This window comes from Leucoraja erinacea, chromosome 10 (assembly GCF_028641065.1).
Source record: "Leucoraja erinacea ecotype New England chromosome 10, Leri_hhj_1, whole genome shotgun sequence".
Taxonomy (NCBI): domain Eukaryota; kingdom Metazoa; phylum Chordata; class Chondrichthyes; order Rajiformes; family Rajidae; genus Leucoraja; species Leucoraja erinaceus.
In genome coordinates this window covers 52,040,287-52,054,490 of record NC_073386.1, presented here as the reverse complement: position 1 = coordinate 52,054,490, position 14,204 = coordinate 52,040,287, and the positions used below count along the sequence as shown (strand labels likewise).

The 14,204-nt window shown below is 44.5% G+C and overlaps 1 protein-coding gene across 1 annotated transcript; it reads left to right on the top strand.

The window, feature by feature from the left end:
* The first annotated feature begins 2,237 nt into the window (after positions 1–2,237).
* On the top strand, positions 2,238–13,213 carry LOC129701207 (regulator of G-protein signaling 4-like). Its single transcript, XM_055642307.1, has 5 exons — positions 2,238–2,674; positions 3,819–3,926; positions 8,050–8,111; positions 9,695–9,861; positions 11,099–13,213. Exons 1-5 carry the CDS (start codon positions 2,631–2,633, stop codon positions 11,333–11,335), a joined length of 618 nt encoding a protein of 205 aa, XP_055498282.1. The 5' UTR covers positions 2,238–2,630; the 3' UTR covers positions 11,336–13,213.
* Positions 13,214–14,204: the final 991 nt, after the last annotated feature.

Sequence of the window (14,204 nt, the reverse complement as noted above, 5' to 3'; positions counted from 1 at the left end):
ATGGACAGGATGGGCCAAAGGGCCTGTTTTGCTGCTGTATGCATCTATGACTCCATATTGATTAACCAGTGTTTTGTTCAAGATTCCAGCATCTGCAGATCCTTGTGTCACTGTGTTGTTCTAACCAATTGCCTTTCAAAACCTCTTACTTGCTCTGGAAGTCAACCAGTCTGAAGAAATGTCACCTATCCATTCCCTCCACAGATGCTGCCTGACCTGCAAAATCCATAGTAGTAATTCACGCTTATATTCTCAGTTTAGTTTACTTTCACTTGTACAAATAAAAGCTTTTTGGTTGCGAGCTAAAAAGCCAGCGGAAAGACAATACATACAATCAATACAATCAATCAATCAGTTTTATTCGTCACATTGCACATAAAGTGCAAGTGAAATGAATTTGCCAGCAGCGGTACAATGATAAAGAACACACAAAAACACAATAAAAATTGAACACAAACATCCGCCACAGCATTCATCACTGTGGTGGAAGGCTCACAATGTGGCCAGTCCTCCTCCGTTTTCCCCCGTGGTTTGGACCTCAATCCTCCGCAGCCGCCGCTGCGGGCGCCCAGATCTGCAGACCAGGTAAAAAGTCCCGGGAAGTCCTAAAACGTGCCTCCCCCACCGGAGACCGCGGCTTCAAGTTGGTGTAGGCCGCAGGCCAGCAGTCGCGGATTTAAAGATCGCGCCGCAGCCAGAAGCACCATAGACCGCAGGGCCGGCAGTCGAAGCTCCCCTCCAGGGATCCCCGGCGAGGGACCCCGCTCCTGATGACCCCGCTCCTGATGGTAAGTCCCCCACGAGGGATCCCAGGCTGCGGAAGCCGCGCCAGCTGGAGCTCTGCAGACCGCGGTCCAGCAAATGGAGCGCTCCCCTCTGGCGAGCCCCGGTGTGGGCTCGCCCGCTCCACGCCGAGAGTTCGCGCTGCGTCCGCTGTTGAAGCCCCGGGCACGTCTCCAGGAAAGGCCGCACAGATCCTTGCTGTTAGGCCGCCGGGGAGGCAACATGGAAAAATTTGCCTCTCCGTGGAGGAGGCAACCGATACGGTTTCCCCCTTATCCCCCCCCCCACACACAAGACACACAGAGAAACATTAAAAACATACATTAAAACACACTAAAAAAAATAAAAATGTTGAAAAGACTAACACGCTGCTGACAGGGCTGCCGGCTTGCAGCGTCCCCACCGAATACATGATAGCCATTCACAGTATATGGATTCATGATAAGGGAATAACGTTTAGTGCAAGGTAAAGCCAGTAAAGTCTGGTTAAAGATAGTTCAAGGGGCCCCGATGAGGTAGATAGTAGTTCAGCACTGCTCTCTGGTTGTGGTAGGATGGTTCAGTTGCCTGATAACAGCTGGGAAGAAACTGCCCCTGAATTCTTTCTTGTTCAATTGAAGGAAAATAGCCCATAAAATGTGTGTTATCTCATTCTATCCCATTGCCTTCTGTTGCAAATGATCAGGAAACCACTGACTCCAGACTCTGGCGATAGAGCTGCTACCTCACAGCACCTAAGACCCGGGTTTGATCCTGACTGCATGGAGTTTGCACGTTCTCCCTGTGACCGCGTGGGTTTTCTCCGGGCACTCCGGTTTCCTCCCACACTCCAAAGACGTGCGGGTTTGTAGGTTAATTGGCTTCTGTAAATTGTAGGATAGAACTAGTGTATGGGGGTGATCGCTGGTCGGCTTGGTGGGCTGAAAGGAACTGTTTCCACACTGTATCTTTAAACAAAAAAGACCCTCAATTAGTTTTTTTTTAAATCTTCGACAAAAGAGGCCAATATGGATATCTTGGTGACGAGGTTAAAAGAGATCACTTAAAGGAAATGATCCCTAAAAGGAATTACTTGGTGAAATACATATGAAGGAACTGCAGATGCTGGGTTTATACCAAAGATAGACACAAAATGCTGGAGTAACTCAGCGGGAACAGGCAGCATCTCTGGAGAGAAGGAATGGGTGACGTTTCAGGTTGAGACCCTTCTTCAGACTATGGACTTCTTCAGAATCTGAAGAAGGGTCTCGACCTGAAACATCACCCATTCCTTCTCTCCAGAGATGCTGCCTGTCCAGCTGAGTTACTCCAGCTTTTTGTGTCTATAATTGATGAAATAGTCAGGAGTGAGTTACAGCTAATAGCTGGGGTAGGGGTAATGGGGAGAGGGCGGGAGAATGGGGTTGTGGGGGAAAGTTAGATCCGCCATGATGAAATGGCGTAGTAGACTCAATGGGCTGAATGGCCGAGTTCTTCCACAATAACATGAGCAGTAGCAATTTCCTTTGTATTTCTCTCTTGTTTGAATTCCAAAGCCAGGATATGTGTGATTCAGTGTGAGGGGGGAAATCCAGGAATTAACCACAAAGATATTGGGTCACCACGCAGAGTTGTAATTTCTGGTAAGAATAAGATATATCGTGGCTGCTGAAGTCATTGTGCTTGTCTGACTGTTGACTTTGCCAGATGGTTGTCATCACTACCGACTCACTGCGAGAGCCGTTATTGGCCAGTGGCGTGGACTCTCTCCCTCGAACACAACATATAAAAGACTTGTCTCTGCAAAGACCAGATCAGAAACCTCAAACCGAACTGATAACAGTCGAGAGAGACAGACCGCTGCCAACATGTGCAAAGGACTAGCTGCCTTGCCTGCTACCTGCCTCAGAAGGTATGTCTTTAAATATATAGGAGTTCACATTTCCTCATTGTTGTTTCTCTAGGAAGTTTAACTTCACATATGTATTTTGCGGGGTTACGGCATGCATGTGTTTTTTATGGCGATCAGATTTAAATGAAAAAAAAAAGCTAATACGGCATATTAATATGTTATTATCGGGTGATTTGCCTAGTTTTAGTCTGCGTAAAGTGGACACTGAGACTGACTCTCATCAACAACTCTGAGGGATAATTGGTACACAGCCTCCTTCAGTTCTCTGTAGAAATATGAATCAAGAGAAGGGGATTTCACAGTGATATCGTCCTTGCATAATTACATTTGCTACAGCTGTAAATACTGAATTTATTAAAATGACAGTTCCTCAGACGGCTTGATATGTGAGGAAATTCAATGGTGCAAATAATTTGTTTAATATTGCCCTGTTTGTTATTCTTGTTTCTTAGACATGTCTTGCCAACTATTCTAGCTCGCAGCAATGGCAAATCTGTTTCTCCTGCCAGCAGTTTATTTGCTCTAATAATTAGACCTGTTTCCATCTCATTTAGTAAACTCATCAATGCAAAATTCTCTTTGAGATTCTGCTAAGGACTTATTTTAGTGCTCAGAGTTTAAAAATAAATTGCAAATTATATGGTACGATATCGCGTTGTCTGCTATCATGGGAAAGGGCTCCTGTCTAAATAAAACGGAACGCACTCTGTGTGTTGTTGTTGATATGTGCACTTATGCAAGGTGCAAATAACATGGGCGCAGCAGTAGAGTTGCTACCTCACAGCGCCAGAGACCCAGGTTGAATCCTGACTATGGGCTGTCTATACGGAGTGTGCACGTTCTCCCTGTGACCACGTTGGTTTCCTCTGCATGGTCCACTTTCCTCCCACTTTCCAAAGACGTGCGGGTTTGTCGGTTCAATTGCCTTCTGTAAATTGCCCCAAGTGTGTGGGGTAGTGCTAATGTATGGGGCGATTGCTGATCGGCGCAGACTCGGTGGGCCGAAAGGCCTGCATCAGAACTGTATCTAAATTGGTCAGATTCAGCACAACCTTGAGGAACACTTCAATGCAGTGAGGTTTCTGAGCAATTGAAACTGCCATTCATGTCCTTTCTTAATCATGTTGATATTCATTCCCCACAGTGCCAAGGATATGAAACATCGCCTTGGCTTACTGTTGCCGAAGACAGAGGCTTGGACTGATCACAGCTCTGTGTCCGCCAAGAAGGATAAGACAGGTACAGCTCACAGGTAAATATCCTCATTAACCCATTGTGGACAATATGCAATGGCCAGCTTTGCACATTCACCTTCCCAGGAGTTTTTTAGCTTTATTTAGTTTAGAGATAATGCGCGGAAACACTGAACCCGCGCCCACCAGCGATCCCCGCACATTAACACTATCCTACACACACTGGGGACAATTTTACTTTTATACCAAACCAATTAACCTTCAAACTTAAACAGTACGCCTGTGGAGTGTGGGAGGAAACCGAAGATCTCAGCGAAAACCCACATAGATCACGGGGAGAACGTACAAACTCCGTGCCGACAGCACCCGTAGTCAGGATCGAACCTAGGTCTTGGCGCAGTAAGGCAGCAGCTCTACCACTACGCCATCATGCTGCTCGAGTTGTGATGAGAAGGATATTAGTCCATTAATACATTTTAGGGTGAGGGAAAAAATATTTAATAGGGCACGGTTTCTTGAGCTTAGGTGCTAATAGAGTCAGAGTTGTGTAGCATGGAACCAGGCCCTTTGGCCCAACGTAACCATGACGACCAAGCTGCCCCGTCCATACTAGTCCCACTTGCCCACGTTTGGCCAAATGTCCCACCTTCCCTCCCCTCCCACGTGCTCCCCCTAGTGGCCTCATTAAATCTTTCCCCTCTCACCTTAAACCGTCTGGGTAAAAGATGTCTAGTATTAATCTGGGTACTCTTTGATCTTCTTTGACCAACCCTCAAGTCTACCTGCATCTCACCTCCACGGGGAACCATGGAGCTCGTGAAGCACCACATCAAAGGTTGACAGGCAAAGGCCAGGTGGAGTGATTCAACCCACGTAGATCACGTAATGGTGGCACAGCAGTGCAGCAGTAGTGTTGCTGCCTCACAGCGTCAGAGACCCAGGTTCGATCCTGACTACAAGTGCTGTCTGTATGGAGTTTGGATGTTCTCACTGTGACCATGGGGGTTTTTTCTGGGTGCTCTGGTTTCCTCCCACACTCCAAAGACATGCAGGTCCGTAGCTTAATTGGCTTGGGTAAAAAATTGTCAATTGTTCCTAGTGTGTAGGATAGTGCAAGTGTACAAGGGTGATTGCTGGTCAGGGCGGACCTGGTGGGCCGAAGGGCCTGTTTCTGTGCTGCATCTAAATCACAAGCCAATGAGAAGGGGCGTAATAGGTGTAGGGACGGGTAGATTTTACTCTCCTCTTCCCCTCTTCATCAATGAAGATGCCAATTGTTTCTGACAGCCATTCGTAAAGTGGACAGATACCTGATGCAAACCTCAACAGATTCATCACGAGCTAGCTCAAGCCAAACTCTTTCCATTAGTGGTATTACTTTGAAACAGGAACAGCTACTTCCCCACAGCCATCAGGCTATTAAACACAACAAATAAGCTATGAGCTCTGAACTGCAAAAGACTATATTATTATTTGTTATTTGCACTAAATATTTGTTATTTATTGACCTTTAAATTTTTTTCCCCCATTATATACAATGTTTACATATTCACATATTCTGTTGTGCTGCAGCAAGTAAGAATTTCATTGGCCTGTACGGGACATATGACAATAAAACACTCTTGACTCTACCAACAATGTTCCTATTGATAGTCAATGGGATGTCTGGTTAATATGAGACTAATGACAAAGTTGCTGTTTGGGGTGAAGTCACTGTCCGTATTGTGGACACAAAGTACATCGTTTCACCTCATACTGGCACATTGTACAAAGGGCTTCATAGATCACACCATATAGAAGATAGAATAGCACAACGCAGGAACTGGCCCCAACCACAATGTCTGTTCACAAAACGCAGAAGGTTAAGGGGGGACTTAATAGAGGTCTTTAAAATGATGAGAGGGATAGACAGAGTTGACGTGGATAAGCTTTTCCCATTGAGAGTAGGGAAGATTCAAACAAGAGGACATGACTTGAGAATGAAGGGACAGAAGTTTAGGGGTAACATGAGGGGGAACTTCTTTACTCAGAGAGTGGTAGCTGTGTGGAATGAGCTTCTAGTGGAAGTGGTGGAGGCAGGTTTGATTTTATATTTAAAAAATATATTGGATAGGTATATGGACAGGAAAGGAATGGAGGGTTATGGTCTGAGTGCAGGTAGATAGAACTAGGGATGAATAAGTGTTCGGCACAGACTAGAAGGGCCGAGATGGTCTGTTTCCGTGCTGTAATTGTTATATGGTTATAAGATGATGCCGATTTAACCTCATATCCTTTGCCTGCACGTGATCCATATCGTTCCATTCCCTGCATATCTAAAAGCTTCTTAAACGCCACTCTGGAAGTGCGTTCCAGGCACCCACCAACCTCTGTGGAAAAAAATGTGCTCTGCACATTTTCTTTAAACTTTGCCCCTCTCACCATAAAGCTGTGCCCTCTAGTCTTTGACATTTCCTGGGGAAAAGGTTCTGACTGTCTACCCTATCTATGCCTCTCACAATGTTATACAGGTCTATCAAGTAACCCCTCATCCTCCAACATTTGGATCAGTTGTCTACCTGCCCTGACATGTTGGCGAGTTTTAGCTATTGATCCCCATATAAGAGTAGATAAGATGAGGGCAATTTTGACCCAGCAAGTATCTGCCACCTCACAGAGTAATCCCAATACGCATTCAACTATCCTCCCATCAATTAACCCCACATTTGCCACCCCTCCTCCACACACTATGGGAAGCACCCAATTAACTTGCCAACCTACATTTCTGCACGGGATCCGCTAAACTTGGCATAGAGTGGATGTGGAGAGGATGCCTCCACTAGTGGGAGAGTCTCGGACCAAAGGGCACAGCCTCAGAATAAAAGGACATGCCTTTGGAAAGGAGATGAATCGTAATCTCTTTAGTCTGAGGGTGTTGAATCTGCGGAATTCATTGCCACAGACGGTTGTGGAGGCCAAGTCATTAGGAGATTGATAGATACTTGATTAGTAAGGGTGTCAGGGGTTGTGGGGAGAAGGCAGGAGAATGGGGTTGAGAGAGAAAGATAGATTAGCCATGATTGAAAGGTGGAGTAGACTTGATGGGCTGAATGGCCTAATTCTGCTCCTGTGAGTCATAGAGTGATACAGTGTTGAAACAGGCCCTTCGGCCCAACTTGCCCACACTGGGCACAATGTCCCAGCTATACTAGTCCCACTTGCCTGCGCTTGGTCCATAACCCTCCAAACCTGTCCTATCCATGTACCTATCCAACTGTTTCTTAAACGATGGGATAGTCCCAGCGTCAACTACCTCCTCTGGCAGCTTGTTCCATACACCCACCACCCTCTCATTGAAGAAGTTACCCCTCGGATTCCTATTAAATCTTTTCCTCTTCACCTTAAACCTATGTCCTCTGGTCTTCCCTTCCCCTACTCTGGGCAAGAGACTCTGTGCGTCTAACCGATCTATTCCTCTCAAGATTTTATACACCTCTATAAGTTCTCCCCTCATCCTCCTATGCTCCATGGAATAGAGACCCAGCCTACTCAACCTCTTGCCATAGGTCCCACCGTCTAGTCCTGGCAACATCCACGTAAATCTTTTCTGAACCCTTTCAAACTTGACAATATCTTTCCTATAACATGGCCCCCAGAACTGAACACAATACTCTAAAGCCCCTGTCCCACTGTACGAGGTAGTTCACGAGTTCCCCCGGGTTTTCCCCTGATTCAAACTCCGAGAATGTCCGTAGCAGGTCCGTAGGAGTTTGTGGATGTCTCGTAGCGGCTCGTAATGCTAACGGCAGGTACTCGGAAAATACGGTAACTTGTGACGTTTTTTCATCCCTGCAAAAAATGTCCACGAGTAAAAAAATACTCGTGATGAAAACAATTGTAACTTTTTATACCTGCCGTTAGCATTACGAGCCGCTACGAGACATCCACAAACTCCTACTGACCCGCTACGGACATTCTCCGAGTTCGAATCAGGGGATATATCGCAATGTTTAAGAAACATTTAGACAGGTACATGGATAGGATAGGTTTAGAGGGATATGGGCCAAATGCAGGCACGTGGGACTAGTGTAGATGGGGCATGTTGGTCGGCGTGGGCAAGTTGGGCCATAGGGCCTGTTACCACGGTTATAATGTGACTATGATTCTCTGTATCTAATTGCCCGTGTCTGTGTCTTCATCTAGGCTCAGCTGGGATGAGGTCAAAGAATGGAATGAATCTTTGCAAAAACTAATAACTCATAAACGTAAGTAACTTCAAAAATATACATTTGGTCAAAGTTGACAGGATCGCATAACATATGCTGTTTATGATTTGAATTCGTAATCTGGTAAAATATTCTGTTTTGTGCATGGGAGTTGCTTGCATTGCCTCAATGATGTTGAAAGCGTAGAACCTAAAAGATTTGGCTTGATAAATGGAAATGAAACCCACTGGGTTTTGACCTACACTGGGCACATTGTGAGGTGGCTTGGACAGACGTTCACATACATGGGAGCTCATCACAACAGCAGGTGGCTATTTTACTCCTAAACCCAGCCCCACTGGTCAACAACATCTGATCTGCCTCAAGCCTCACCTCTTCCTTGCCAATTCCCCGCTACCCTCAATTCCCCAATATTTGAAAAATATATGTATCTCCTCTTCAAATAATTCTATGGCCAAAATAGTAGAGAATTCCAGAGGTGTGGAGTTGTGGGGCCTCACAGTGGTGCAGCGGCAGAATTTCTGCCTCACAGCTCCAGATGCCCAGGTTCGATCCCGACTACAGGTGCTGTATGTATGGTTTTTGTATGTTCTCCCTTGACTGCGTGGGTTTTCTCCGGGTGCTCCAGTTTCCTCCCACATTCCAAAGGCATGCAGGTTTGTAGGATAGTTTTGGTCAGCATGGATGAGTTGGGCCGAATGGCCTGTTTCTGTGCTGTACGACTCTATGACTCTAGCTGAGTTTAGAACATAGAACATTAAGAATAAGAACATTTGAAAGACATTTGGACAGGGACGTGGATGGGAAAGATTTAGAGGGAAACAGGCCAAATGTGGACAAATGGGACTAGATTGGGTTGGCATGGATGAGATGGGCCAAAGGGCCTGTTTCTGTGCTGTATAAGACCTCCAAAACAATAATACAGTATTAAACTTCGCAAATTTATTAGCGATGGAAGCAAACCACACGGTGCCATTGCCAACATTCAATTTCAATATGAACGAGAGACACTTTATTTCTCAAAACTAAAAATAGACGATTTGTCAAACAAATGTTACTGATTTTCTTGGAATTTGCAGACTGGCCCCGTGCTAATGGTAAACAGCAGCTGTGACTCTAAGTGAAGTGAAGCCAATGGCCCTTGTCCCTCAGGGACTACAAGGAAATGGACTCAGTGCTTAACTTGGCCGCTCGTTAGCTCGGGTCACTGTGGACTCCCGGTGACAGTGTCAATGGGAGACCTTCCCATGCTCCTGCCTGCTTCTACGTGGAGACAGTCAGCACAGCTGACCCAGAGGCAGGGTGCTTGTCTGTGTTGCCAGCTGTTCTACCCATTGCGAGCAGCAATGATTTTTTCTGTTATATTGCATCTGGATCAGTGGCCTCGCGGGCGTCCTCTGTCACTCACAACTTTGATTCCCAGCCTTGAACAGGCCCCTTCGGCCCACCGAGTCCGTACCGACCAGAGATCCCCGCACATTAACACTATCCTACACACACTAGGGACAATCTACACTTATACCAAGCTAATTAACCTGCAAACATCTCCGTCAATGATTTCTGTCCTCTAATTGTCTGTTAGTTTCTGTTAATACAAAGACTATTTTTTTGCTTTCCCACAGATGGCCTGGTGGTATTTGCTGAATTTCTACGGTCCGAGTACAGCGAGGAGAATATCAGGTTCTGGTTGGAGTGCGAGGAATTCAAAAGCTGCAAACCATCTGCAAAGCTGGCCTTGAAGGCAAAGAAGGTTTTCGATGAATACATTGCAGTTGATGCACCCAAAGAGGTAAGCCTACAAACATAGGGAAGATTCATTCAGAGGTGAGGGGTGTTTTCTTGGCTGGTGAGAATCTTTTAGATGAAAGGGAAGGGAACACATGGGGAAGATGGGGAATGGGGTAGCATAGACCTGATGGACTGAATGGCCCACTTCTCTACTTCCGCACGTAAGGAGCACCGTTGGGGCAGCATATTGGCCTCCCTCACTAAAGATATGCAGTAGGTTAATTGGCTTTTGCACATTTTTACTAGAGTGTAGGATGGACCCAGTATATGGGCTTGCTATCTAATCAGATAACACTATACCTAAATACAATCGTCAAACTCGAGTTCAGGTGCTAGAACAGAGGGGAAGATACAGGGTGCAGAATATGGTTCTCAGCATTGTAGCGCATCAGTTCCACAGACATCACATGGAAAATGACAGGCATTGTCCATGTTGGTATTGAGAATGCATCGATGGATCACGCAAACATTCACTCCCCAGAAATGTTAACCCTTCATCTGCAATTTAAACTAATTCTGTTGAAATTAAATTTAAAGACAAATAATAAGCCATTTTTGATAATGTGAGTGATGGAGTCCTCGAGTCATTCTGCACAGAAACAGGTCCTTCGGCCCAACTCGTCCGTGCAGAGCAAGATCCCTTATCTAAGCTGGTCCCAATGGGCCCATTTCTCTCTAAATCTTTCCTATCCATGAACTTGTCCAAGAGTGTTATTGTACCTCTTTTAACTACCTCCTCTGCAGCATTGTTCCGTTTGCTCACCACAATCTGAGTGAAAAAGTTGCCCCTATTAATTCTTGCTCCACTCACCTTAAACCTAATTCCTCTGGTTCTTGATTCCCTTCCCTTGCCCTGGGTAAAATATTCAGTACGTTCACCCAACCTATTCCTCTCATAATTTGATACACCACTGTAACATCACACCTCAGCCTCCTGCACTCTAAGGACCAAAGTCCTAGCCTGCCCAACCTCTCCCTACAGCTCAGGCCCCGGCAACATCCTCGTAAATCTTCTGTCCACCCTTTCCACAACGACTGATGTCCGTTTATTTTTTTGCTGGCTAATACTTTGATGATAATAAACCAATGAAATTATTTTTGCATTACTGCCTTTCTTGGGGGAAAAAAAAAAAAGGATTTTGAATTCTGATAACAGCATTAGCCAATGGAAAATATGTTTTATGTATTAGAAAGCAGTGTGCTCTTTTGCATTGATTGAATTTTCTTTGAATTTCTAGGTCAATTTAGAATCACACATCAGAGAAAAGACGAAGAAAAGCATTCCGGACCCAACAGCGTCTTGTTTCAATGAAGCACAAAGCAAGATCTATATATTGATGGAGAAGGACTCTTACCCCAGGTTTCTCAAGTCTAAAATCTACTTGGATTTACTGAGCCAAACTCAAGCCAGAGGGCACTCCAAGTCCAAAGACCAAACACGCTTGTCCTGTCACTCGCAGCGCTTACGTGCATAGGGGTACCTGGTCTGTCAGTGTGAAGATGTTTTATGTTCTGGTCGTGTTGAAATATTTCTTAGACAATGTAAAATAAAGCCTTCAATGTTATTGTTGTTGGTGAAAATTGATTGTAAAAATCCTTCAGAATTAAGGTCACTTTTTTAGTACAATTTTATCAAGAGTTCATTTTTTTAATCTCATGGTATTTATCTCTATGTTGGAAATATCCGTGCCGTTCCATTTATTGTTACTTTCACTGAAATCAGACAAAGAACAGTTCTTCTTGAATGTGTTTGTATTCCTAGTATTTCTCATTTCTTGTACTTCCTTTCGCGTCAGAGGTTCTTCACCCCACCGGGTCCATGCTGGCTTCCAGACGTTCCCAAGTCCCATCCCTCCATCTATTCCCCTGCAAGCCACCCTCTCTCACAAACCCTTCGATTCTCCTACCCCATCTACATTCATGGTACTTTCCTTCGATCAACAAGTCTGCCAACCCGCATGCCTTTTGGATGTGGGAGGAAATCGGAGCATCTGAGGGAGACCCAATGAGTCAGAGGGAGAACATGCAAACTCCACACAGACAGTGTTGAGAAATCAGGATTGCATCAGGATTCCACTCGTGCCGTGGTATACCTACTGGATGAATATCACTGTTCCTTCACACACTCTTAGAGTCAAAGAGTGATACAGAATTGAAACTGGTCCTCCGGCCCAACTTCCACACGCCGGCCAACATGTCCCAGATACATTAGTCCCACCTGTCAGCATTTGGTCCAAATCCCTCTAAACCTGTCCTATCCATGTACCTGTCCAGCTGCTTCTTGAATGTTGGGATAATCCCTGCCTCAACTACCTCCTCTGGCAGCTTGCTCCATACACCCACCACCCTTTGTGTGAAAAGGTTACCCCTCTGTTTCCGATTAAATCTTTTGATGAAGATCTCCAAGTAAATCTCACTTGGTGAAAATACTGGAGCATTCTTGGATAATGTGGGAGTGGGCTCGCCATATTGTCTGCAATATTTCACAAAGAAAATCCATTGGCATCTTCAAAGATCTTCATTGCCCCGTCATCTTCCAGACATGAAGTATATAAGTTGCAGAACTTAGAGTTTGTCAACGTATGGTCATTCCTGTCAGCCCTCTCAAGCGACACCACACAAAGTTCTTGTGGTAAATTACACGCTGTGACTTGTACAGAAATCACCTTTCCGCTAGTATGGGATAATCTAAATGAAACCGGTATTCATTCTTATCAACGGCGTATCAGTGTAAGATTCCCAAACCTGCCGCATAATATTATTAAACAAAGTAGAATTAATGGAGGGGGGGAATGGTTAACGGAAAATAATGTCTTGTTTTATTCTGCGAATTTGTCAATGATATAATTGTGTCTGTACAGGTCGATTGTTGAGTTTAATATTATCTGAGAATAATTTATTGTACATCAGGAATAATAAGAAAGTTGTATTATTTTTCTATGCATTACATTCAGTATTGCTGCACTCTGTGCGAGGTTGGGTTAAACACAAAGCAGGTCAGGCAGTATCGGCGGAGGGAATGGACAGCCGACGTTTCGGACCGATTGGAGCAGGGGGAAGACCAAGGTGGAAAACAGAGGTGGTTCTTCATCTGACGAAGGGTCATCCTTCCATTCTCTCCTCTGATGCCGAGTTCCTCCAGCACTTTGTGTTTTGCTCACGATTCCAGCATCTGCAGTACCTTGCGTGTTTGAGTTAGTCTGACGGACTGCATTGGGATTAACAATCGTCAGTCAACAAAGCAGCTTAACACCAAGTGTGGCAAGAGTCAGCATTTCTCCTCTATTTATTGCTTCAATTACAGCCTGTTGTATTTCCCTTTGTTTTGAATACTTAAATAAATTATGTTTTATATTAAATTGCAACTTGGAGTGGTTAATATTCTAGGAGTTTAGTTTAGTTTATTGTCACGTGTACAATAGTTTATAGGTACAGTCAAAGGTATAGAAGTATGAAAACACACACCTCCAGATTCAGGGACAGTTTCTTCCCAGCTGTCATCAGGCAACAGAGTCATCCTACCACAACCAGAGAGCAGTGCGGAACTACTGTCTACCCCTTCAGTCACCCTCGGACTATCCTTGTTCGGACTTTGCTGGCTTTACATTGTACTAAACATTATTCCCTTATCATGCATCTATACACTGTAAATGGTTCGATTGGAATCATGTGTTGTCTTTCCGCTGACTGGATAGCACGCAAGCTTTTCACTGTACCTCGGTACACATGACAATAAACTAAACTAAACTCCATTTTATAGATTAAAAAAAGGTCTGGTCCAACATTTTCTTCTCCTCTACTTAAAATGGTGCCATATTTCTGTAGGGTTGCCTAGGCTTGGAAAAGATCCCTTCAAAACTAAATCTTATCGTTGAAGATAACACAAGCAAATAAATAGAATGGAGGAAAGATAGAAAGGGAGAGAAGGAAAAAGAGGAAGAGAAAGAGAGAGGGAGAAAGAGAGAGAGAGAGAGAGAAAGAGAGAAAGAGAAAGAGAGAAAGAATTAGAGAAAGAACGAGAGACAGAAAAATAAAAATGCAAGCCTTTGGGAATATCAAACTGCACAGGAATTTCTAGATCAGTTAAGATGAATAGCACATTCTTTCCCTCAGGGTAAGATAATCTAAAACTAAATGCATAGGTTTAAGGTGAGAGGGGAAAGAATTAAAGGGGATTTGAAGAGTGACTTTCTCACACAGAAGGAGGGTATATAGAACAAGCTGAAGGATTTGTTTAGATGCTGTGACCCTATGACTCTCATGCAAGGAAATTGCAAATACACTTAGTTGAAGGCTTAGTTTAATTCCACAAATTCACAACTCTCTGGGTGAAAAAGTTTTTTT

What these genes read in the sequence shown, in the direction of transcription:
- LOC129701207 (XM_055642307.1), top strand. Translation starts at nt 2,631, where the DNA reads ATGTGCAAAGGACTAGCTGCCTTGCCTGCTACCTGCCTCAGAAG. An exon ending in CCTGCTACCTGCCTCAGAAG is followed by an intron (nt 2,675 to 3,818) that starts GTATGTCTTTAA and finishes CATTCCCCACAG; the next exon opens with TGCCAAGGATATGAAACATC. An exon ending in CAGTTGATGCACCCAAAGAG is followed by an intron (nt 9,862 to 11,098) that starts GTAAGCCTACAA and finishes TTGAATTTCTAG; the next exon opens with GTCAATTTAGAATCACACAT.